We start from the raw sequence: 23,173 nt of genomic DNA, 5'->3' as shown, positions 1-23,173 counted from the left end.
TCAAGGTGCAACATTCTACGCTGAACTCTCTCAGGCCTAGCATAAAGTTCACACATGTACTTTGAGTAGAATCCCGTTGCCTCTGGCCATCACTTACTACTGGTCGAGCAGGCACTCATTCATGGAAAGCACGGTCGTGCTCGTAGGCGTTTCTGCGCACCTTCAGATAGCGGTAGGAGCGCCACGCGACTGGTCTCTGTGGTGCATGACTGCCTCCAATCTCATCTCATTATGGCGAACAAGTGTTCAAGTCTCCGTTCATGGAGATTCAGGAGCAGTGGTGTGCTATGAGACAGCAAGGGCGCGTGGGACTAGACTTCTGGATCACTAATCCTTGGCAGTGGAAAATAACCTTTGCTGTACACATGGCGAGCCCAGATACTTCGATCTCGTGCTTCGGAGATCGTTGCGGTCATAGTCAGCTGGATGTTGATCTTTGATGATCTGGCCATCAAAGGCTGACTGTGGCAAGTGCTACAGGATGACAAAGTGCAGATGGCTGCTTCTCAAAAAGACGGCCCCCGCCGTCAAACGCCGTGATTTCACCGATGGGCGATGGCGACATCGCAGATATTTTCGCTGAGCCATTTATAACGAGAAAAGCCGAAAGGCATATAATGAATGCGGGTTTGTTCGACATATTGCTTCATGACTTGACAGTGATTTCTGGATTTCTTTTTTCGCCATGCATTCACATCACCAGGATGTCGAAGATGTGCATGTTGCCAAGAGCTATTCCTCCCATAGCGACGAATATGGATCGACCGAAGAGCTTAATGTTGGCGGCCGGGGAGCTACGCAGCGACGACTGCGGAATTATCAAGTTACCATGATTGGTTTCTGCAGGTGATGAGATCTCTCGATTGCATTCTCCACATTTCTTTTGCTGAGACGTCAGATAGTGGAATCGGTACTGGGCTCTTCGTTGGAACTGGCAGTGCTTATGCGACATCTGGACCGGCTGGTTTGCTTCTGGCATATATCATCGTTGGAGCTGTCCTTTGGTGTGTGATGCAGAGTATTGCAGAATTGGCTACAGTTGTAAGTAAATGTTTCTTTCCATCTGCTCGGAACAGGCACGCAATACTGATTGCCGGTAGTTCCCCACAGCTGGATCTTTCCCACATTGGGCGACACGCTTCATCGATCCTAGTGTTGGATTCAGTCTTGCTATCTCTTATGGTTACTGCTACACGATCTCCGTTGCAGCAGAAGCTTCCGCATCGGCCATCATTGTCAGCTACTGGACCGATCTCTCCCAGGCCGTGGTGATCACTGTCTCTCTGGTCCTCATCTTAATCATCAACTTATTCAGTGTCCGGGTCTTTGGCGAAACAGAAGTGGTTGCAGGTACGATCAAAGTGCTTTGCTTCGTGGGCTTGATCTTTGTATCGATTGTCATCACCGCAGGCGGAGGACCAAATGGCGGAGCGATAGGATTTCGATACTGGAACGACCCAGGCCCATGGGTTGACTACAACGGGATCACTGGCTCTACTGGCGCTTTTCTGGGCTTGCTTTCCTCGTTCGTCAATGCATCATTCTCCTTCATCGGAGTGGAGACAGTGGTTATCACCGCGGCTGAGTCTATTGACCCTCACCGAGCTATTCCGCGAGCGGCTGGCCTGGTCACATATCGCATTGGCTTCTTCTACATTCTGGGCGCTCTTTTGATTGGCATGACTGTTGATCCTCGCAATCCTGATCTGGTCTCCGACACTGGCAATGCAGCTTCGTCGCCGTGGGTGATAGCGATCAAAGAAGCTGGAATCGTTGCTTTACCTTCGATCGTGAACGCGTGTATCTTGATCTCCGCTTGGTCGGCCGGTAACTCCTACTGCTGGGTCGGCTCGCGCATGATCGTTGCAATGACTACAGACCGTCAACTACCCCAGATCTTTGGCAGGACCAACAAGGACGGCGTGCCATACTACGCAGTCATCGCTGCATGGCTGTTTGGCCCACTTGCATACTTGAGTAAGTTGTCTTAAGCAGCTGCAGTCCTCACAACTAACCATCTCGCCCCGTAGGTCTTGGCTCAGGCGGAGCATCGCAAGCCTTTACGTGGCTTAGAAACTTGAGTACAGTTGCCGGCCTGATCGCGTGGGCAACTCTTTGCTTCGCTTACATTCGATTCCACGCGGCCATGAAAGCACAAAACGTACAGCGTGAGAGCTTGCCTTGGAAGTCGCCTTTCCAACCATTCACCGCTTGGTTCGGCTTTGTTGGCTCCACCATCATCACGCTCGTCTGCGGGTTCTCAGTTTTCTTGAAGGGAAATTGGTCCACAGCCGACTTCTTCGCCTCCTATATTGGGATTCCAATCTTCATTGTGCCAATCATTGTCTGGAAGCTGGTGCACAAGACAAAGGTGAGTTTGCTGCCTGTTGTGTGCCGGCATTCAGCTGACAAAATTCAGTTCGCTCGTGCTCACACGATTGATCTCTTCTCGGGGCGTCTCAAAGAGCACGAGATCGTTCGGACGTCACCGAAGAAGACGGCATTCTCTTGGACTTACAATTGGCTCACATAAGTCGTTATGGCATTTCTTCTATTTTAATATTGAGCCTCCGCACTAGATATCATGTCCGCATCCAGTGTGTCTCTCGCCCTCGACTTCTGGGAAGCCGAACAGCTCGTGATCTTCCATGGCACCAAGCATCGCGCGCTCCATGATTACAGGAGCGGGCACATCTCTGGTCGCCTTCTTTGGTCCCTTTGGAATGATCTTGTGTCCCTCCATGGCAAGCGTTGCCAGGACATGCGCAGCTGCTCGAGCATTGGTCGTCAATTGTGCTGGGTTTGCGTTGTCGTAAACGTCACACTCTTGGTGGTAGCAAGCGTCCTGGTCCACTCCAGTGCCGGTGTGCAGACCGCCAACTGGCTTGTTTAATGTGGACATGAAGCTCGCGTAGTCGCTGCCACCAGTGAAAACTGCTGGAGTCACGTTGAAGCCTTGTGCTGTGAGGTGATCGACAAATAGCTTCTCAATGACATCCGAACCAGGTGCGCCAGCTGTTCCGTGAGTGCTTCCGTCGCCATCGAAGACGCCGTAGTAGCCTCGTGAGACCATGTCGAAGTTGAGGTATGTCTGCCGCCAAATTAGTCGACGAAGCAATTTTCTCGCTCGGAAACAAACTTACCACAAGGTTATCGGCTTCTTTGGTGTTGTTGATTCCAGCAGTGTAGAATCTGCTTCCTACCAATCCATTCTCCTCGGCTCCCCACCACGCCAGACGAATCTTGTTACGGAAACCAGCACGCTGCAGACCATCGAAAATCTCGAGCAGCAGAGAGGAGCCGCTTCCATCGTCGTTGATGCCAGCACCAGCTTTGACAGAGTCCAAGTGAGCACCCATCATGATCACATTTCGAGGATCGCCGCCCTTCGATTCCGCGAACACATTCTGTGTAATCCTCTCCTCGATGGTTTGAGTGTGCTGCAGGTAGCCTTCAAGCTCCTCTCCTGCTTCAAGACGTGCTTTGAGAGCCTCGCCATCGTCCTGGTTGATGAATCCGCTTGGTCGGAAGCCAACGGGATCTGGTCGGGAAAGCGTTCCGCCTGTAACTTTGGTAGGTACGTTGTTGTACAAAATCACACTACTTGCTCCAGCTGCCACAGCAGCACGGATTCGACCCGCGATGGTAGAGCCATCTGGACAAGTCCCCCTCTGGACAAGCACCATTTTGTCTGTCACATCCAGTCCGCTGTAGCCGTCTGCAGTGCACGCAGTCGTGCCATTTGGACCAAGAACCAGGGGCGCAGTGAGACCTTCTGGACTCGTGGACGGAGAATATGTTGGACCAAAGACGTAGTATTCTGTCTCGCCGACGCGGAAAGTGATCGAAACGACATCGTTGTACAGCGCTGGGAAGTCCTGGGTCCACGATTTCCAGGAGCGAGACTTGCCGACTCTTGAGAGAACAAAGTCTCTTGACGCATCGTAGCCGGGAAGTCCAAACGCGCGGTTGCCACCGTTTGCCTTGGCGATGTCATCCAGCTTTTGGAGGTTTTCCATCAAGCTATTTTCGTGTGAGCGCCACCGCCGCTTGAATGCTGAAGTGTGCTTACCCATTTGTGGTGATTGAGCGTTGCAGCTGCCTGGACAAAACCCGTGACGCTGCCGACTCCCATTTTGAACTTCCTTTCCTAGCCTCATCCTCTTGAGCACCAACCAACAGTGCCGTGGAAAAAGCGCTGGCGAGCAGAGAGAACTTCATGATGAATGATGCAACGGGAATATAGACTTACACCTTGATGGGCGATCATACCTATATATACGCCCGCTACGGCCACAGCAGTCTATCGCCATTGCGTCTTGTGCCTTCCTGGAACAGGTCTTGTCGTCTTGTCAATCAAGCAAATACAGTGGCGTTTAGTGGCTCAGTGAAGACTTCCAAGCAAAGCCAAGACCTGCACAAATGCCACCTTCTGTTTTGGGCATCGCAGCGGAGCGACTATCAATTGTGCATGAGCATGTATATCGGTCATACGACGCTGTGCCTCGCTGTCCTAAGTGGATCTTTTGCAGCACTGACTGGGGTGGTCGTCTGTGTTCGCTTGTGGTGAGCTGTTGAAGGCCGAGCTGTCGAAGGCCGAGTTCACGTGTGCCATCTACGTTTCTGGAGGCTCGAGAGGTGACCTATGGTACGAGTCCAAGCAAGCTCTGGCTCGAGCGGACCGCCTACCATTGTCTCCATAGCCTATTCAGGCTGTCACTGCTGTCACATGGCTCTGTGAAATAGCGGACACTCTGGTCCATATGTGGGCTTCAGACGTGTATCGATGTCCCTCGAAGAATGTCAAATATTCCCAAAGGGTGTGCAAGCGGTGGGAAGTGATGCGACGTCTCGACTCCTGTGCTGCTAGGCCCGGACGGTGCTCATGTGGCATCAGGACGTCGGCGGAGGTGATGGTTTCGGAAAGTGGAGTTGATAAAGCGAGGACGCCGGGCTTGGCAAAAAGACGGCTCGGAGCGCTGTTCTCTTTGTTCCGACTTCCGATCCACCATCTGCTACTCAACGACCCGTGGACCTGAACAACCTTCGTGGCATCACTGTTCTCGCGCAAAATCGAAACCCCAGTTCGACACTTACATCAACCTGCGTCGCCATGTGGAACATGAGCGGTCCGTTACGCAATGGAAGATTCCGACATTTTCATATATGATCGTAAGATGCGACTATCCCACGACCTACATGCATGCCGTATCTGATCGCGTTGTCATCCGGAGCCATTCCACACTGTACACGATGGACCTCGAAGATTATTTTGCTAAAAGATTCAGCTTTCTCATGCTCTACCACGTGTTCCGTAACATGATCTGTTCACCGTTCACCTTCTGTGCGTGATAGCCCTTGGAAGCAAGTCACTGGCAGATAGGATCGATCTTCACGCAAACATCCTCCACTCACTGGACTCGTTCTCAGCTATCTTAATCACGAACCCCATACCGACCTGCCATACGCGACTCGAGATCACAAGTGGACACATGCGACAAACTGAAAAGAAAAATGGCCGCTACTTTCGCCCACATCCTGCACCTCCGGTCGCCCGCCTGCGAGCTGCTTTGCAACGATGGAAGCTTGCCCATCCTGCCTGAACCAGCATTTTCAGAGTACAGAGCTCGACCACCAAAGGACAGAGCTCTTCTGCATTCATTCGGGACCGGCTTCCACGTTGTGCTCTCTTCGAGTCCGCAGGAACAAGTCCTTTCCGAATTCCCGAATCTTGGACCATTATTCGATGCTATCAATGTGCTATGCTACATTCCCGGAGAATCCGAGCTGCAGCATGTAGAAGGTAAATTGGCACTTGATGACTCGTACTGGAAACACGGCTTTCGGCTTGTCACGATGCAAGACGGAGTCATTGTCAATACACAAGAATGGACACTGGCATTTGCGGAAGTCTTGGAACTCGAGGAGCCTCAATACAGGAATGTGCCCTGGATTGCGACATTTCTTCATCTGACCGAACGCAGGTCGGATATGGCGTGCTATCATGCCCAAGAACAGATGTTGACGGTTACTGATGCCGATCATGTCGAAGCAGGAATCGAGCAGTACGATTGGGACACAAGTCCTTCCCGAACTGCTCATCAGTACTTGCTCAACAAGTTCATTGACGATCATGGCTACCCACCATCGATGCTGTACGCAGTCGGGCTTCGCTGTCAACACTGGATATTGTGCACGTGGGAGGGTTTCGAGAAGACAGGTCTCGAAGACATCCTCGCCCTGTGTTGTCCTATATGCGATACGCCGCTGCTTACCAACATAGAAAAGGACGAGGTCAAGGCTTGTGACCAGAACACTAACCGCAGAGTAGACTTTCTGGAGCTGAACTCTCAATGGTCGACGCTCAATAGCAGGCCGGCAGGCTCGGATGTCTTTCCTGTCTATCCAAAGGCTCTGTGCGCAGCTATCGAGCTCGCTCTGGCGTCGCTTAGCCCTCCATCTCTCATTCTGCCGACAGAGATGTCGATGGCAGCTACTGAGGAGACTACAGAAGTCATGCGACGCCTGCGAGCACTTTGCAGCGAACAAGTATCTGCCTTGAGCACTTCGCCCTCAAACCTCGCCAGTGTCCTTCAACAGCAAATCTGGGAAACACCCGTCTCTGGCGGCAAAACACTTGGACAAGCCTTCTTACGTCCCGGCTATGTTGAGTTTGTGCAGAAATGGTGCCATCGTGCTGTCAATTTCCTGGTGCACTGTCGCTGTGACAAAGTCGGACCTCAGCATGTCGGCTTACATTCGCATGACACTCGGCAAGTCTACAACCCTGCAGTGTGGATGAGTGTCGATGAATTGGGCTGTGGGCTTGATAAGCTTGCTATTGAGATGCCCGCTGTGGACGCTACTCATGATCACGACATGGGCTTGTGAACTGCTGACAATGATAGGAGAGAGGATCAGACCCCAAATGTAGGTAAGTCGCCAGTTTTCAGACTGGTTTCATGTTCATGTTCCTTTGCTACCAGTTTGCTGTCGATAAAAGTCGGCGACACTGATAACTCCCCCGCCCTACGCCACCACGACTGGCCACCCACTACCAAAGTCCAATTTGCTCCAGCCAAAGAAGAAATTGTCGTAGTCGTACGACACACTCGGACGCACATAGTGGTAGTACATGACTACGCTTCCAACTCTTGCGTCCCACATCACTCCCTGACCACCGGGGGCGTAGACATCACCATGACTTCCCAAAACCAAGGTACCGCCGCTTTGAGTCAAGCAGTCTCTGCCGTCTTGGTCCACAAAGCCATCAGATTGGTCTCTTGATCGACAGACTAAGATATGGTACTCTTCTCCTGCAGGCGGAAGGCTACCAGCCGCATCGCAACAGTTTCCAGCGGAGAAGAAAAGATAGTGCCAGCCTTGCCAGAAAAACATATACGCTCCTTCTTGAGCTCCAGTTGCGAGGTCTTGTGGGCGGGTAGTCGTATTTCTTGCAAGATGTTGAAGCGGTCCCGCGGCCTCGACTCGCAATGGAGGATTCTGGATAGGTAATTGGAAAATATTTTCCCAAAAGGAACCAAAATTGAGCACGAGTCGGTTGGCGTCATAAGCGTAGAGGTTTGCATCGATACGATTGTAGCTTGCAGAAGCTGGTATGCCAATACTTCCTCGATCAGTCCAGTCGCCTGCATCCAATGTTTGTGAAGTTGCGACGCCAATGTCAGAGTTCATACTTCCGATTTCGGATACGGAGTAGTAGAGATAGTATGTTCCTCCGAAGTTGAATACATCTGGTGCCCAGAGGTCTCTGTTTCCTGGTAGATCGATTGAGGATCCGCCAGGTAGAGCAGCGCCTTGGAATTCCCATGGACCGGATATGCTTGGGGCTGTTGCGATGTTGATGCCACCGTTTGTGGCGAAGCGGTAGTAGGTTGATGTGTCTTCGCGGTAGATTACTGCTGGGTCGTGTAGTCTCCCTTCACATTGGCCTGTGCATTCGCCTACGGGAGGATAGTCGCGCTTCAAAAGAGGCGTGGCTGCAGTGTAGCCTAGGAAGAGCCCAGTTGCTGCTATTGATTTGAACACGACCATGATTATCTGTCGACCACCCTGGAGTATGTAATGAGAGCAGCGAGCTCAGACTTGTGAAATAATGCTACCCTTCGAAAATTGAAGGGCACAACGGTGCGGATAGAATAAAGTTGGGAGGCAAATTATGCTGTGAACCGAATACTTGGATGTTGCGTTTCGGTGCTCGAGTCAAAGTACAAAGTTCGCAAACGCTATACAATGGGCTTTCCAGCACGATTAAATACTTCAGCCCAGATTGCTAAGAACTTACTTACATATTACATGCGGTGAACAGAACAGCCAACAACCCACCGGTGACGATCTCTGCAGTAAGCGACGTCAAAAAAGATTTCCGCTCCGCTATTACCTTGGTCGTCTGTGAATGACAGCCTGTAGAATCATGTTTTGTGCACCAGATGACCTGGTCAAAAGAGTGGAGGAGAAACGCTTTAGGCGCCGGGTTTAGTACATTGTTTCTTGAGACAGTAGGTCAGCTGAGGCTGGGGTTGTCATCGTTCACAGGCGACTTCTTGTTGTTTGTCCACGTGGTGCAAATCGGAAGTATTGCTGCAGAGTGATGTTCTCTCGGCATGCACGGTTGATGAGCAGGCATGATGCCGGAGGAAGATCTTGTGGTCGCTCCACGTCATATGCTGTTTGTTTGAAACGGTAACTGCGCGTGGCTGTGGCCAATTACAGGTGGATGTGAAGGTGTGAAGTGTAAAATGCGGAGAGGATGCAGAGGGAAGTGGAGACCGGGTCCCGAACGAGCTTTTCCGGGATGAGGTGCGGTCGGTCGGGTGTGGGGAGGAGCCGGCCGTGGTCGCTTCCATTCATGTTGCACATGAATATACAGGTATACACTACCTCCTACATGTATTTCGCTGACACAGCCCTCTGGTCTTGGGGCCGGCTCCAACATCCCGCTGCAGGAAGATCGCCAGCGGTCACCCGAGACGATTCTCTCTTTGCAGCCACTTCTGCGCATTCACGCCACAAGCCGTTCGGAGACACCATTCCCTACACGCTTCGCGTTTCTCTCTCCTTCCGGTACATTGCATCGACAACCTGGAATACCTCTTTCGCCATGGCCTGCATCTTTTCCTTCTCCACACACCTCACAAAACGATCCGGATGCCAGCGTGCCCTCTCCTCTTTCATCGAAGGCAGGTCAAGGGTTTTGAACGCCTTCTCAACATCGTCAACGCAGACGCCGAGCTGACATCTTGATGTTGATGTTGCGCATGGAATCTTGCGGCACGGCGACTGGGGCGGTGGCGGCGCCGGAAAAGTGGTCAATGTGCTGTAGTCGGAAAAGGCGAGCTTGGTCTGTTCGTGCCAGTCTCGATAGATCTCTGCCTGTGATTTTGGCGGAAGTGCTGGCAAGGGAGCGCGCTTTGGGTGACTTCGGACCGGGGTTGGGGGCTTGCGGTCGAATGTATCCGGACTGGGGCGCTCATCCTGTGGCGTCTTTGGTTGACAATGTCGGACGAGGAAGTCGTAGAATTGCTGCTGACTTGATCCAGGAGTGACATTTCTCTTCGGCTCTTCGACTGAGGATTGCCTGACGGGAGATGTTCGTGCTGATGGAGACGCCTCTTTCGCTCTGAAGTCTCGCTGCTGCTTTTCTGCTGCAGGCGACTTGATCGGCGAGGTTCGTGGAGCTGGCGATGTCTCTTTCGCCCTTAGCTCTCTTTGCCTCTGCTCTGCTGCCTCTCTTCTTGCCCTCGCTTCACGCGCTAGTCTGAATGATCTCGAGTCGCGAGTATACTCATCGAGTGCTTGCTTCGCAGCGTCTCTCTCCCGTTCTAGATCTTCGAGCTTGCTCCTCGAGGTGATGACGAGTCCTGCGGCGATTTGAGATCTGTTTTCGGCCAGTTGCTTCGCAATTTTGACATCCCATAGTGCACTGCCTTGCACTTGGTTCTTCAAAAGATCGAAGAGGACTCCTCGTTGCTTGTTGGCCTCTTCTAAACGGGCGTTGCTGGCTTCACAGGCCGCGTTGTACTGCGCTTTGGCATAGCGAGCAGAGGTCTCGGCTCGCTTTAGCTTGGTCTGCAATTCGAGGAGTTGCTCATCGGCGGCGACAGTCTGCGCCATAGCCACCTTCAGCTTGATCGGAGTCTTGGCCGCGTTGCTTGATGCCGGAGGATGAACTGAGGATGTTGCTGTCATGTTCGATTTGACAGCTGTTTCCGCCGCCTTTCCACGTCACTTGGCTTACTGGATATGCACGATTTTGCGGGGTCCGCCGTTTGCCCTTTCATTCACTTCATCCTGTCATGTGAAAGGCACGTGCAGCTACCCGTTCAGCGCGCCAGCAGGATTGCAAGTCCTTGAAATCGCTTGGGCATTGCCAATCGAAGTGCTTACCCCAGTAAAATTCGCGCGTGCGTGCAAGGGTGTTTGGGCCGTCAGTCGTTTAGGCGAGCTTCGTGCAAGGGTGCCCGCGAGTCATGGCAAGATGGAAGAAAAGCGAGATGGTATGCACAATCAGACGACTCATCGACTACCACTAATCTGGGCGAAGCCAATGATACACACACAGGAACCTGAGATCCAGCTCTTGGACCGATTTTGCATGAGCCTGCAAAGACGCCCTGACGCATTCCACGATGATCCGCTGCCAAGTGCAGTACCTGTCCCGGAATCGCGCTTCATTACAACTCACCGTGCAAAGAAGATGCAGCATATCGTTTTCGAGGTGCCAGAACCTTGAGCGGATACCACGACCTTCCGCGAATCTCTCATAGCACCTCTTCGAACAGGTCTGCCACGCCATCAAGCTCTTGCTGTTCGTCGCCGAACCGTACCTCGTGCTTGCACCCGTCGCGTGTGTACGTGGTATCCATCCGACCTCCAAGCTCCCGCACTACGGCACTCCTCTTGAGCTTCTTCAGACACTTTGGACTGTACTTGTCGTGGTCTGGATTGGCGTCCCAGAAGAAGAAATGCTTCAGCATCTCGCGGTTCTGTTTCCCAATCACCCTCAGCCACGAAACGACAATGTCCGTGTCACACTCGTAGCAATAGCCCGCTCGGAAGGTGTTGCACTTGAAGAACATGGGCAGGGCGTCACAGCGGATGCTTCGACACACGCGTGTCAAAGCTGGCTGCCATGGAGGCTCGCGGTCGCCTTCTTCCCATGCTTCGCGCTCGGCGTAGTAGGTGTCGTTCCATCCGCCGAATGAGCTGTCGCAGGGACAGTTGAGGAAGAGCGGTTCCGAATCGATGACGGCGTATTCCCAGATGATCAAGAGCAGTTCATCTGGAAGCCTGTCGAGGAGGCATGTCGCGGTGGGAGTGGAGGACGCGTCGGACTGTGCGGGTGCTGCCGTGAGCTCGTGCCGAGGTTGCTGTGGAGGAGGTGTCGATGTCGCTGGCGGGACCAGGACTTTGGCGGCGATCTGGACGACATCGAGCCCGCTGTCTCGGCGTTCCATTATGCTGTATGGGAGACTGAATGGAGATGCGCCAGCTTCCGGGCAAGTAGCACTCCAGCCTATATGCGATCCCGTCCAGGCACACGGCGGAGGCGGGTTGGTGGCGGCGTCAGCTGAGAGGCAGGCATCAGTGACTGCTCTTGGCCGATACCTCCGCAGGATCAAGCTCAAGCTCCACTGAACTCCCATGCAACGACTCTCACAGAGGCCGCCCCGTTTGGTGTTGGCGGGGAGATGCCATGACTGCATGCGCCCGTGACGAGCTGCTTCCATGGGCGGCCAGGTGGCACGACATATCTCCTGCATCGATGTGACTCGAATCTGGGCGCGCCATGTGTTTGCACTGCATGCATATGCAACATCGTCGACGCACGCGAGAATGGGTCTCGTATAACTCATATCGGCGGGAAGCTACGACATGATACAACTCCCCGCTTCCACTTCATGTGCTTTGGATGCCCTTCATACCTCTGGAAGACAGCGACTCAATCGATCTGGCCCGTCTTGAGCAGAACGGCCTTCTCCGCATCCGTCTTCTTCAACTCATATGCTAGCTTGGCATGGCCGCTCGGCTCGGAAGCAGTAAAGACAATCTCTTTTGCATGATCCTCCACTTTGAACGGGATCTCATTTGCGATATCCGAAGGTCCCCAGCCCCAGCCCGGCGCAGTGTCTGCATAGACCGATCCGGACTTGTCTTTGAGTGTCATTTCTTCCAGCACGCCTTCGCGGACTTTGAAGATCAAGGAGTAACTATCATACATCTGTCAGCTTGCTGCCGCCTGATCGGAAAGGCCCGACTGACGATCCGGGATTCAGAGCGCCGATATATTGCTTGAGCGATCCAGATCGACTGGCTACTTGCGCTGTAACATTCGTTAGCAGGTGCTTGTGCCATGAGTCACTAATGATTCTACCTGGCCAGGCCGCTATCATCGTGACCAGCACGAATGAGAGCATGATGTGCCTCAGTAAAGACTGCATGTTGAGAGACGAGAGTATTGTTGTTTGAAATGAAGGAACCTTGCGATGAAAGCTAATGGAACTAACTGTACCAACAGACAGTTGGGCGGCCACTGCGATCTTTATATCTTACTTGGACTCGTTGTAGCACATTCGGTTCCAGACTCTACTCCTGCTCGGAGGAGATAATCGCTTGCGAGTTTGGTTCACCCGGTTTCAGCCAAGCCATGCACCTTCTTCTGCAACGGAACCCGCATGAAGCTTGGCTGTGCTCACACCCGAGTGCCAGGCTCTTTGTTTCCACCACACACTGACACCTTTCCTGCCAAACAGCATTCCTATTTGCTATGACGTCGATCTCAAGTCCTTCCAGCAGTCGTTCTTCACATCCTTCCGTGGCCGGGTATGCTCGGATTCATGCTGAACTCTTGAAGCATACTTCTCAACTACTCCATCGAGAGCAATTTGCTCGATCGGGTCTCATCTCTCATTCCGCGTAAAAATGGCATCAATGGCGCTCCACCGACGCCTCTGAGCTCTTTCCGACCGCCGTCCGACTCGGCGTGCGAAGACGCACCCAACGCCTTCCTAGCCGCTTCACGAGCTGGAATCACAATATACCGGCTCACAACTTGAATATGCTTATTCCTAAACATTTCCAACTCTTTCAAACATGCATCATATGCCGTTCGCAAGTCACCTTCACCAGTATTGGCAATCACGAAATCTCGAATGCTCGCTGACTTCTCCATGTCTGCCAGGAATCTTGCATGTGGTCCGGGCATGTAGTCTCGCATGCGAGCGGCGAAGTCGCTGACATGGTCGATGCCGAGAGCTATATCGAAGAACTGGAACAGACTGGATTGTCCGGCATTTGCGCCTGCGAGGCGGAGATATGTATTTCCGCCATCAAAGCTTATGCCTTGCGGCAGCTGGTCATCGATGCTGCCTGCTAGGTATGGTCGTAGTTTGGTGAACCAGATGTTGGGATCTACGCGGCGGTTTAGTTCTTGCAGGAGTGTGGTCAGATCTTGGACTGTTTCTGTTACGAAGTGCAGCGTTGCTGTGATTGTTTTGATATCGCTCCTGGATACTGCTTGGGTTGCGAATAGAAGTTTCTCGATTGCTGGACCGGCTTTGGCTTCCATGGCGGCGCATATCATGTGGAACCAACGCTCGTCTGGTGTTGCAGTAAAGCTACGACAGACTTGTAGATTATCGAGGGCGTAATTATCGTTGTTTTCGTTGGAGACGAACTTGGTATTCCATAAGATGAGCGCTGTGTACGTGATCACAGGCGGCATTTCGACACGTTCGCAGACGGCCAAGTACGGAGCGCTGAGCGCTTGTGGAATTACATCTTGAGGTGTTTTCCCAGTCCAGATGTACGCTGAGATGAGGTATGAGAGTATGCTGTATGCTCGACGCCAATCTCCTTCTGTTTTGAGACGGTTTGTGGTCAAGGTTTCGAGATGATGGATGTGTTCGCGAATTGTGCCAGACTTGATGTGATCTGGGAGCTCATTGCTGAGATGTTCCCAAGGATCATAGTATGAGGAGAGTCGTGAGGATGCTGACACTTGCGGCAGGAAGCCCGTGTCGCTCGAGAGGTGGTAGTCATGTAACACCGGCAATCTGTTCATGTTGTCTTACTGTAAATTTGTGTATGCCAGGGATCAGCGGGCTGATACCAGATTTCGAAAATGTAGTTCACAGGGCGCGACTGGGCGATAAAGTCCTTGGCTTGGATGTGGCGTTCACAAGCCTCGCGTGCCGTGCAGCGCTCGACACTACTCTCGTACAGGATGACATGAGCTCGACATAGTCGGTATGGCATTCATCAGCTCTGTGCAAATTTCTGTCATGCAGTACTGTATAAACTCATCCTGATACCGTCGACACCTCGAGCTCCTCTTTGCTCATATTCGTCACCCGGTACTTCGAGATGAAATCGTCACGACTGATGTACCCACCACACATTCTTCGCTTTCCCGTGAATTCATTCCTGCCGTGCAGTACTCTCCAGTTGTCGAAAAGCAGTGTCTGACCCGGTTTGAGCTGGAACCAGTATTGATTGCTCTTGTCACTCAAGAGTCGATCGAACTTCTCTGCAGCTGCATACCACTTCTCCACAACGTCGAAGTCTGCTGCGATTCCAGCTCTGTCGGCGTTGTTCCATCTAATTTGGTTCAAGAATCCTTCTTCAGAATCATGATTCAACACGGGAAAGGCTTGCGAGGGCTGAATAAGGATGCCCTCATTTCCTGAGGCGTGGGCGTAGACGCCGACTTCGGAAAGGGTCAGGTATGCCTCCCGGTCCTCGACGAAGAGCTGCGTTGCTGCGTTGAAGCCGTCTGTGAGGGAAGACTCGCCACCAGAGCCTTGAGTGTGGGAAAGCATATGCAACGCTTGGATTCCGGCTGGCTCGGTGAAGTAAGTGTTGTCGGTGTGGGGTTCTAAAAACTCGGAAGTGTATGCGGTGTCTTTCATTGTTAGGTCGGATGTGAAATCGTAAAATCCACCTGCTTGACGTTAGCATGCTCTGAAGTACTGAACGGCTCGTTATATGCCCACCATAATGTGTATTGCGAATTGGACCAATCGAGTTCAGGAGAGATTCTGTCGCTTCCGGAGTTGCAGGCATGTTTTCAACGACGCAGAATCCAAACGTGCGCTGTGTTCGGGTCAGAATGAGATCTCTACAGCCTCGTGATAGTCTCACAATATTTTGGAGGAGCTCGCTCATGCCGGTGCTGTCCTTCACATCTGTATATTGCACAGCTGGGCGTGCTGATGCAATTTCTGCCGTCCACAGTTTTATGCTATAGATGCTGTAAGCATATGCAATCGGGATCAGTTGATGTCTCCACCTACGGAACCACGCCTGTTCTGCCTCTAGTGACATCCTTGCTCCTTCGATTCAGTAAAGCTTGAGCACTGTACGCACTCTGATGGCCATCTGAGACTGCAAGAGGTCAGCCTTGAACAAATAAAGGAGCGTCAGTCCATACAAGTCACCGTGACTTGTCCGTTTTGAGAGTCTTGCAGATGGACATTGGAGATTGTCGTGTTGATATCGCCCTGCGACCTGTCAGCAGCGCTTTCGTCCTTCGAATCGAGTACATCACACCTTCAGCACGTTAATCTGCCTTTGCGCGGTATCTGTGTTGCGACATTGTGAACAAGCACAATTATCCCTGCTCAGTCAGAGATGGCGAAGGACTGTCTCTATACGGCACACCTACCTCAGCCACTGTCCTGGTCTTCGAAAATCAGTGAGTCGAAGCCATCAACAGCAAGCAAGCAGACCTACATTCGAATCGACCTATTCTCAATCTCATCGTGAATTTTGAGCTCACCACCTTCGTAACGTAGTGATCGAGAAGAAGAGGACGGGAGGTCCTCAAACTTTGGCAGCGGATGCTTGATCAAATCAGCAGCGGACGAACCGCCTGACACACCATTACTGACCCTAAGCGCATCAGAACTCAGGAAATGATCGGGCATGGCAGTGCTCTGCCATGCTCTCAAAGAGCCACCTCGTCGATCAAATGGCGCATCTTGGTCGACACGCTGAGGCTGCGAAGATGCTACAGTCGCATTGAAACGCTTGTTGCATGGGATGAAACGCTTCCTAGCGGCAAAGATGGGCTGAGCGTTGCTCGGGAGCCGTTGTAGCTTGCCAGCGGCAGTACCACCGAGGTGGTTCCTAAAAAAATGTATGAGTAAGCAGGAGAAGGGAGAAGCATACAGTAGAAGTAATAACAAACCATAGCGGGCTACGAAACATCGAATTAGCGACCGGCATGTAGGTGTGTAGGTAGGGGTAGCACAACGGACAGAGGCGGTCGAAGAGGCACGCTTAGCATGTGAAGAGGGGTGGGTCACCAAGACTTTTGGCAGATCAGATTGGCTTGATCAAGATCCGGGACGATTTGTGTCCACCAGGCAGGAGCTGTCCTTTTCTGTGCATCGTTTCTCACCACCGATGCAGTCTCGCCATGCACGCTCTCCTTATCCATACTTATGCACCAATTTCTTGGATGCCGGTCCAGATTGACGCCAGCCGGCCTATCAGAAGTTCATCTATTCTTGCCGCTGGGAAGCTCTCGTGGCTCACGATGCTCCTAGATGGGTCTTTCTGAATGAATGAGACACAGGCACATCGAGAAATCGCACAAGTACATTTCGATGCCAGAAGATAGCCGAGCCTGAGCCGGGTGTGTGTTTGCTACAATACATGGTTCCAAATCTATTGATACAGGTCGAGCAGTCGCCAAATCTAGTCTTACATCGCATCCCATCCCACTTTCCAAAGCATGCAGTCGTCAACGTCGTGACGACTTCGCCCTAAAAATGAAGATCGAAATCTATCTCCTCACATCCTCCGGCTCCTGGCCAGATCTGTGGTATTAAATCCAGTATGGCTGAGACCTTATAGTGGGCCTTCTAATATTATGCGTCTATTGCGTCCAGCGCTGAGGAAGGATACGGTTCGCTTGTGATGCTCACTTTCCTGAAGCGAGGCAGATGGGTGTATCCCGTGGTGTTGTCGCAACTATCGCGACGCGTTGCTGGAAGCAGCACTGGCTTTGCTGGCCACTGAAAGTCGCCTGGCAGCTCGGCAGAGATCAGGCTCGCAAGGCACAAGCTTGTATTTCTCGATGATTTCCTCGTCGCTCAGGTAGGTGAGCTCACGATAGAACTGCTTCGGGCAGGGATCTGGGATTCGGTATGGTCGTCCCAAGAGCTCGACTGTCGCGATAGGTCTGCTGACAGACAGTCGTCGTATAGATTCCCGCCTCATCGATTCTGGCCTGACTGGCATTCGCACTCCGAGCAGGTCGCTAATTACTTCGTGTGTAGATTCAAGTTCGTCTGGTGTAGCTTGCCAATGGCCGGTGGAGCCTGGTTGATAAAGGAGAGACATGGTCGGCGTTATGTTTGAACGTGATGTGGAAGAAATTAAATGAATGTGTTTTGGTAAGACAAGCTTGGGTTGTTGCGCGAAATTACTGGAAGATGGAAACAGAGAATATTTCATTTGTGTTGCGACATCTCACTCCTTTGCGCAGGGTACAGGTGGTACTTATTTCCTGGCAGCGCCGCCACGGATCTGCAACCCTGGATCTACCAGCCACGTGCGCGTCCACGGCTCAAACGCTTGGGGCGTTTCATCTTCTGTCTGGAGCAGAACTTTGAAGCATACGCCACACTCTACACCGCCAGGTACTTGCAAATTTGGGCATCTTCTACCAGATCTGCTTATACCACTGCTGTTATCAAATCTTGCGTCGCCACATGCTTTGTCTTGTGTGTGATATTGGAACTCGTTACTTCATGTTCGGGTATCAAGGTCTGACAGTTCCGGCCACCAGCCATGCATTATCACGGGGCTCTAAACGGGCGTGCTAAAAAAGGTGCGGCTCTCATCGTGGTCTGTCAGAAGCTACTGCAGGCGCCCCAACGGCAACGGAATTGCCAAGATGGTACGCAGACCTGGTCTAACCCTGCATGATTCCAGTATCTTGGTCGTGGAGATAGCATTGTGGCTCGAACGCCCAGAGTCAAGCCGTGTGGGCTTGGACTGACAGTTACAGTTGCAATATGTGCGACCTGCTATCGTCGTATCGCATGAACTTGGTTCTGAGACGTTCCAGACACATTCACCACTTCTGCATCTTGTGTTTACCGGTCGTAGATGCAGATCGGCAGAGCATATGGGCATGCAAACATCGGATCATCTCGCCGGGTCTCATTCGCCATGACTGGCTCCAATATTGATGCTGAGTAGTATGGTCGTTGCCAGGACGAAGGCTTCGGAGGCAGACTCTGCTACCGGTAATGATGGTCGCTACTGCAGAAGTATACGGCGGACGCCGAGTCATGCCTTCGGGACCCGAATCGATCACTTCCGTTTTCGGCACCACTCCTTTACAGATGCCCAATCAGGCGAGTGCGTCCTCGCCCAACCTGCAGTCTTCACGGATGTTCTCTCGGCATGCCTGGACAAATGCAGGGAGATGTGTGATTGCCGTTGCCACGACACCTGCACCACCGGTGGCTGTCACTTCCCTTGACATGTCCGTCCAGACTTACTGCAGTGTTCTGGAGGTTGGGGCGGGAATGCGCGGCTACAACTGCCTTCGTGGCAAGATGGCGCAAATGAAGGATTGCGAATACCTAAGACCACTTAACCACTCCTTATGCTCTGGGCTATTGGCAAGTTGTGGCCTCGCTCTGTTCTACCTCCGTGCGGCAGTGAGCAGCTTCGGCCAGGACACGACATTCCGCCTTTGCAAACGCTACGGCGACCATGCTATAGCCTGGTTCCAATCTCTACCACTCGATGCCTACGGCCCGCCAGCAGTCGGCGATGGCCTCTCCGAGTCGATGCCTGAGTGCCTTCCCGCACCTGCTCGCTGTATCCTCGTCTTTCTGCTTCAACCGGAAGAGGATTACGCGAAGACCTTGGAAAAATGCTTTTCCAAGTCCTTGCGACTCCCGATGTTGAGCAACCCGTAGACTTGTGCGGCCCAGTCACCCTCTTCGAGAGATGCCACATATGTCAGGGCTGCTTCCAGCTTCTTGCCCTTCTCGAGGTAGGCCTCTTCGAGAAGGATGTTTCGATCATTTGCAACGTAAAGGCCGTCAAGCAGCTCCATGATGTGGTCGTATTGGTTGTCGGGGCTCTTATCAAGATAACCTTGTAGCTTCTCTGTGTCGCAGTTCTTCGCAGCATCGTACCCAAACTTGTGGTAAGCGTTGACAAGCGTGCGCAGAGCGGCGAGAGCCCGGTCGAGGCCATCTTTGACAGCCTTGTCGAGCGCAGCGCGATCCTTTTTGACTCTGGAATGGGTTCCGTCGACATTGGCACCCATCAGTTCGCGAATGACCTCCTCGTCCTTGCCGTAAACGCTATGACTGATCAAAGCCAAGTGTATTGCTGTGCCAACGACTCCAAGCGCGGTTTCTGCTTTCTCAAGCTCTTTGGCGAACTTGAGCAGCACCATACTCTGCAAAGCGATTACAGCCTCTCCGGCGGCTTTTGGAGCAGTGCCGGGCTTCAAGTTATGGAGCACTGTCCGGAAGGACGGGATGAACATCTCCCTGGTGGTTCTCCTCGGGTGGTCCGGCCACCTCCGATGTGTTAGCACAAGCTCATGACTGTCAATTCGAAAAGGCGACTTACTGTTCCGCATTCAGAGTCTTGAGCACTTTATCGAGCCGCTCGGTGAGGGTCGCGTAGACGCTGCTGATGTCTGTTTCCAATTTCTTGAGAGCGAGACACTCTGCATTGAATGCCTTGACCTCGTCGACCACAGACTTCTTCTTCTCCTCCCTATGTGACTGTTAGTACAGCCACCCGAAGTGGCCTCTGCCGAATACGCACTCTGTCATGACACCGCTGTGCTGCTTCTCCTTAGTCGCGATCGGCTCTCGGCCGGTTGCTTCTAGACCTGGGTTATGACCGCTTTCGCTGTCGTCTGAATCATAATTGATGTCTGGCGGGGGTATGATGGGCATCTTTGCGGTCCGGAGTGACTTGTCGATGTTGTTGCGATCGTTCTGCGGAGACAGTTGTCTGTAGAAGAGCTGGTTTCAAACGTTAACGTCAAGGCATCAATGCACATGCAGTCCGTGCACGGTCCGCTGAAGTGAAGCTTCACTTCCACGCTCACATGTAATTTCATGGATGCAATGCAGTCTTGAAACCCACGCTGTACCCCTCTGAGCCTTGTGACGGGAAGGAGCGGCTATGTACATGCCAAATTACTCACAGATCAACTCCTACGCAGGACAACCATCCTCCCACCTTTACTCTGGCCCTCAATAATGCCAAACTCATCCGTACCTCGAACTTCGACCGCACCAGCACTTTGCAAGTTCTCCACTTCAGCTTTATATCCCCCCGATTCCCAGATCTCATCATGCACAGTCGCCACGACCAATCCACCTGCCGGCTTCACCACTCTCACGAACTCGCTCAGTACCTTCGGCCCTACATGCCCCTTCGTGAGAGTTCCAACACACATGACAATGTCATACGTCCCATCCACAATCAGTAGAGGCTCATTCAAATCAGCAGTAGAGAGCTTCCGGTAGAAGTCCTTCTCCCTCGCGACGTCCAGCATCCCGGGCGTGAGATCCACGCCGTCGACGACAAAGCTCTGTCCAGTTAGTTGAGTGGAAGGAACTAGACATTCGGCAACCATGCCGGTTCCGCATCCAGCGTCGAGGACGGCCAAGGCTGGCTTCTCTAATTGATCCGAGGTTGCGGCTGAGGGGAGATGCCGAAGTAGTGCTTCTACTGCTCTGAGAGGAGAAGCATATGCGCCATCAGCGAGGTCACGATCATATGAAGCTGCCCATTCGGAATAAAGGTCGTGAGCTGCGGAGGTGGAATCCAGGGCATAGGCCCGATTGAGGAATTCGCCTTTGGCCCCCGTCATTGAGTGGGTGAGGTCTTGGTGTGACATGATTGTGATCCCTTGTGTTTATTCTGCTTCTTGCAATCTCTGAGAGCTTTTTAGTGAGGGCTTCTTCAGCTGGTAAGGTGGAACTGTGTGGATATGAAGTATGTGGATGTTTTGTGAAGCTCTGATACCGAAAGTTAAAGCAAGCCACAGCGATGACCCCGCAACGTCATTCACATGAACGCTTGGCATGCATTAGTCTTAACAGTTCGTCACTTCCGGCCATACAGTGTGAGCAGTTCGTTCGGCTCTGCGATGCTTCCATTATCAAAGGAAACACCCGGCCAAGCCTAGTTTCAGTTTTTGGATCGCCCGTCTGACACCTTGTACAAATAGCATGATGCTAGACTAATGCAAGAGTCATTCCTTAGTGGCCCACCATCATTTGTGCTTTCTCACTATATCTGTTTCCCACAGGCTTTGCTCTATTGACAATAGCCCGCATCTCATCCTTCTCCTCCTCCGTCAACTCGATATTACGAGATCCCCAATTCTCCTCCAACCTGTTAGCTTTTGTCGTTCCCGCAATCGGAACCATGCCCTGCGCAGCCACCCAAGCAAGAGCGATCTGAGGTAGCGTGCAACCTTTACGATCGGCAAGTTTCTTGATTTCTTCGACGATAGCCTTATTCTTGTAGAAATTTTCTCCCTGGAATTTCGGAGCTGATGAAAAATATCACAGATTAGCGAGCTGTCGGCGAAAATGATGATGGATTGCAAATCTGACGTACCGGTGCGACGGAAATCGTCCTGGGCGAAATCATCAGGAGACTTGTAGGGAAAATCGTCCACGAGCCAGCCATGTCCGAGGGGACTGTAAGCGACGTAGGCGATGCTTAGCTCTCTGGCAGTGTCGATCAAGCCATCAGTCTCGTGGATAGTCTCAAATGCCGAGTACTCTGCTTGCACGGCGTCGATCCTGGCAACTAGTTCTCTCGTAAGCGAGACGCTCCTAGCAATATGCTCGATGGATATATACGTACTCGAATGTGCTTTACGAAGAGTCGCCGCCGAGCATTCTGAAAGGCCAATGTATTTCGTCTTGCCTGCTTCCCTGATCGCATTCAGCGCAGTGATGGATTCTTGGAGAGGGGTTTCTGTATCGCGAAGTGAGCAAAGTATGGCATGCAGTCAGATAGCGGGATCACACGTACTAGGATCGATTCTGTGCAAGTAGTACAGATCAGGCGTGAAACCGAGCCGTTCGATCGTGCCTTCGATATATGTTTTGATGTGGTGAGCAGAGTTGGTAACTGCCCCGTCTTCGAAACAGGCGAATCCACATTTTGAAGCGACTAATCGATTGGACGCATGCAATTAGCTCGCAGTTTTGCCTTGCCACTTTTCTCAATGAACTTACTAAAGACTTGATCACGGACGTTGTGTTTCCTGATAAAATCTCCCAAAAGCTTTTCGTTGATTCCAGCTTGATACACAACCTACCACTCGCTCGTTAGCTGTTTGTTTGCGCGGATCTCTGAATGTAGGTACAGAGTATGACAAGGTGACTTACAGCCGTGTCCCAGAAAGTACAGCCCAGCTCGATGGCTTTGAGCAGCACTGGTTCAGCCTCTTCGAGGCTCAGATTGCTGCCCAGGCCGAAGCTCAATCCCATGGCGCCAAATCCTGGGACTGGAACTTGACGATCCGCGAAATTTTGAGTTTTCGTCATATTTCCTTCGCGTCAGACAATTGAAGTGTGGTCGAAGGTCAGAAAGCCGTAGGATTATCAAACAACGCAACAAGCCAGAGAAACTGTGAAGGAGATAGGCACACACGTTTATATGTGCGACCAGATTCGACGAATGGCTACCCTGGTGACGTCGCTCGTTTCAAGCGGGCGCGGCCGCAGACGCTATGACAGAAGGACATAGAGACGGACTTAACGCGAACACATCGAGAAGGAGAGCAGCAAACACCGTTCTCATATTCCCACTTGGCGAATGAATGGACAAGACCTTTTCTGAATCTTCCAGATGGCTCATGCACACGTGCCAATACCGGCGCGGACCAACGCGGCCGCTCAGGATCCCGGTCCCACCATGATGGATCTGCAAACTCCGATGAGGCCATGCCTGGACAACTTCGGATCCGGTCCTAGATGCTAAAGTCCGAATGAGAGAAAGCGATGAGCAAGAGTACGCAACAGTGCAGTTACCTCGGTCGACATTCGAAGCGGTTGAGATATCTAGCCAGGGAATGTCTCGCCCGAGACTCAGAATACTGACCGATTGTGGGACATCTGCACACGGCAAT

At 52.2% G+C, this 23,173-nt stretch overlaps 12 protein-coding genes across 13 annotated transcripts; 2 read left to right on the top strand and 10 right to left on the bottom strand.

The window, feature by feature from the left end:
• Positions 1 to 685: 685 nt before the first annotated feature.
• On the top strand, positions 686 to 2,533 carry CKM354_000083400 (uncharacterized protein; the record flags this gene model as incomplete). Its single annotated transcript, XM_044795939.1, has 5 exons — positions 686 to 846; positions 903 to 1,041; positions 1,101 to 1,977; positions 2,031 to 2,371; positions 2,420 to 2,533. 5 exons carry the CDS (start codon positions 686 to 688, stop codon positions 2,531 to 2,533), a joined length of 1,632 nt encoding a protein of 543 aa, XP_044651874.1.
• A 42-nt stretch (positions 2,534 to 2,575) lies between these two features.
• On the bottom strand, positions 2,576 to 4,221 carry CKM354_000083300 (uncharacterized protein; the record flags this gene model as incomplete). The annotated part of the gene is made up of 3 exons (XM_044795938.1): positions 2,576 to 3,091; positions 3,144 to 4,023; positions 4,073 to 4,221. The coding sequence occupies 3 exons, from the start codon at positions 4,219 to 4,221 to the stop codon at positions 2,576 to 2,578; spliced, it is 1,545 nt and encodes a 514-aa protein (XP_044651873.1).
• A 1,293-nt stretch (positions 4,222 to 5,514) lies between these two features.
• On the top strand, positions 5,515 to 6,891 carry CKM354_000083200 (uncharacterized protein; the record flags this gene model as incomplete). Its single annotated transcript, XM_044795937.1, has 1 exon — positions 5,515 to 6,891. One exon carries the CDS (start codon positions 5,515 to 5,517, stop codon positions 6,889 to 6,891), a length of 1,377 nt encoding a protein of 458 aa, XP_044651872.1.
• Positions 6,892 to 7,029: 138 nt separating this feature from the next.
• CKM354_000083100 (uncharacterized protein) lies at positions 7,030 to 8,055 on the bottom strand (the record flags this gene model as incomplete). The annotated part of the gene is made up of 1 exon (XM_044795936.1): positions 7,030 to 8,055. One exon carries the CDS (start codon positions 8,053 to 8,055, stop codon positions 7,030 to 7,032), a length of 1,026 nt encoding a protein of 341 aa, XP_044651871.1.
• A 999-nt stretch (positions 8,056 to 9,054) lies between these two features.
• On the bottom strand, positions 9,055 to 10,209 carry CKM354_000083000 (uncharacterized protein; the record flags this gene model as incomplete). The annotated part of the gene is made up of 1 exon (XM_044795935.1): positions 9,055 to 10,209. The coding sequence occupies one exon, from the start codon at positions 10,207 to 10,209 to the stop codon at positions 9,055 to 9,057; it is 1,155 nt and encodes a 384-aa protein (XP_044651870.1).
• Positions 10,210 to 10,781: 572 nt separating this feature from the next.
• CKM354_000082900 (uncharacterized protein) lies at positions 10,782 to 11,477 on the bottom strand (the record flags this gene model as incomplete). The annotated part of the gene is made up of 1 exon (XM_044795934.1): positions 10,782 to 11,477. The coding sequence occupies one exon, from the start codon at positions 11,475 to 11,477 to the stop codon at positions 10,782 to 10,784; it is 696 nt and encodes a 231-aa protein (XP_044651869.1).
• A 485-nt stretch (positions 11,478 to 11,962) lies between these two features.
• CKM354_000082800 (uncharacterized protein) lies at positions 11,963 to 12,461 on the bottom strand (the record flags this gene model as incomplete). Its single annotated transcript, XM_044795933.1, has 3 exons — positions 11,963 to 12,230; positions 12,283 to 12,343; positions 12,395 to 12,461. 3 exons carry the CDS (start codon positions 12,459 to 12,461, stop codon positions 11,963 to 11,965), a joined length of 396 nt encoding a protein of 131 aa, XP_044651868.1.
• Positions 12,462 to 12,886: 425 nt separating this feature from the next.
• CKM354_000082700 (uncharacterized protein) lies at positions 12,887 to 14,083 on the bottom strand (the record flags this gene model as incomplete). The annotated part of the gene is made up of 1 exon (XM_044795932.1): positions 12,887 to 14,083. One exon carries the CDS (start codon positions 14,081 to 14,083, stop codon positions 12,887 to 12,889), a length of 1,197 nt encoding a protein of 398 aa, XP_044651867.1.
• Positions 14,084 to 14,321: 238 nt separating this feature from the next.
• Positions 14,322 to 16,248, bottom strand: CKM354_000082600 (uncharacterized protein; the record flags this gene model as incomplete). Of its 2 annotated transcripts, XM_044795930.1 has the most annotated exons (10): positions 14,322 to 14,962; positions 15,015 to 15,114; positions 15,163 to 15,262; positions 15,315 to 15,405; positions 15,452 to 15,521; positions 15,571 to 15,637; positions 15,686 to 15,703; positions 15,754 to 15,863; positions 15,912 to 16,149; positions 16,211 to 16,248. In XM_044795930.1, 10 exons carry the CDS (start codon positions 16,246 to 16,248, stop codon positions 14,322 to 14,324), a joined length of 1,473 nt encoding a protein of 490 aa, XP_044651865.1. The 2 variants fall into 2 exon arrangements, with proteins under 2 accessions (XP_044651865.1, XP_044651866.1); XM_044795931.1 differs by having other exon boundaries at positions 15,754 to 16,149.
• Positions 16,249 to 18,898: 2,650 nt separating this feature from the next.
• On the bottom strand, positions 18,899 to 19,967 carry CKM354_000082500 (uncharacterized protein; the record flags this gene model as incomplete). The annotated part of the gene is made up of 3 exons (XM_044795929.1): positions 18,899 to 19,580; positions 19,633 to 19,782; positions 19,834 to 19,967. 3 exons carry the CDS (start codon positions 19,965 to 19,967, stop codon positions 18,899 to 18,901), a joined length of 966 nt encoding a protein of 321 aa, XP_044651864.1.
• A 257-nt stretch (positions 19,968 to 20,224) lies between these two features.
• CKM354_000082400 (uncharacterized protein) lies at positions 20,225 to 20,920 on the bottom strand (the record flags this gene model as incomplete). The annotated part of the gene is made up of 1 exon (XM_044795928.1): positions 20,225 to 20,920. The coding sequence occupies one exon, from the start codon at positions 20,918 to 20,920 to the stop codon at positions 20,225 to 20,227; it is 696 nt and encodes a 231-aa protein (XP_044651863.1).
• A 364-nt stretch (positions 20,921 to 21,284) lies between these two features.
• Positions 21,285 to 22,589, bottom strand: CKM354_000082300 (uncharacterized protein; the record flags this gene model as incomplete). The annotated part of the gene is made up of 6 exons (XM_044795927.1): positions 21,285 to 21,580; positions 21,649 to 21,843; positions 21,901 to 22,014; positions 22,072 to 22,212; positions 22,278 to 22,356; positions 22,431 to 22,589. The coding sequence occupies 6 exons, from the start codon at positions 22,587 to 22,589 to the stop codon at positions 21,285 to 21,287; spliced, it is 984 nt and encodes a 327-aa protein (XP_044651862.1).
• Positions 22,590 to 23,173: the final 584 nt, after the last annotated feature.

The sequence above is a fragment of the Cercospora kikuchii genome (assembly GCF_019650295.1).
Source record: "Cercospora kikuchii DNA, contig_00001, whole genome shotgun sequence".
Classification (NCBI taxonomy): Eukaryota; Fungi; Ascomycota; class Dothideomycetes; order Mycosphaerellales; family Mycosphaerellaceae; genus Cercospora; species Cercospora kikuchii.
This window is presented reverse-complemented; position numbering and strand designations above follow the sequence as displayed.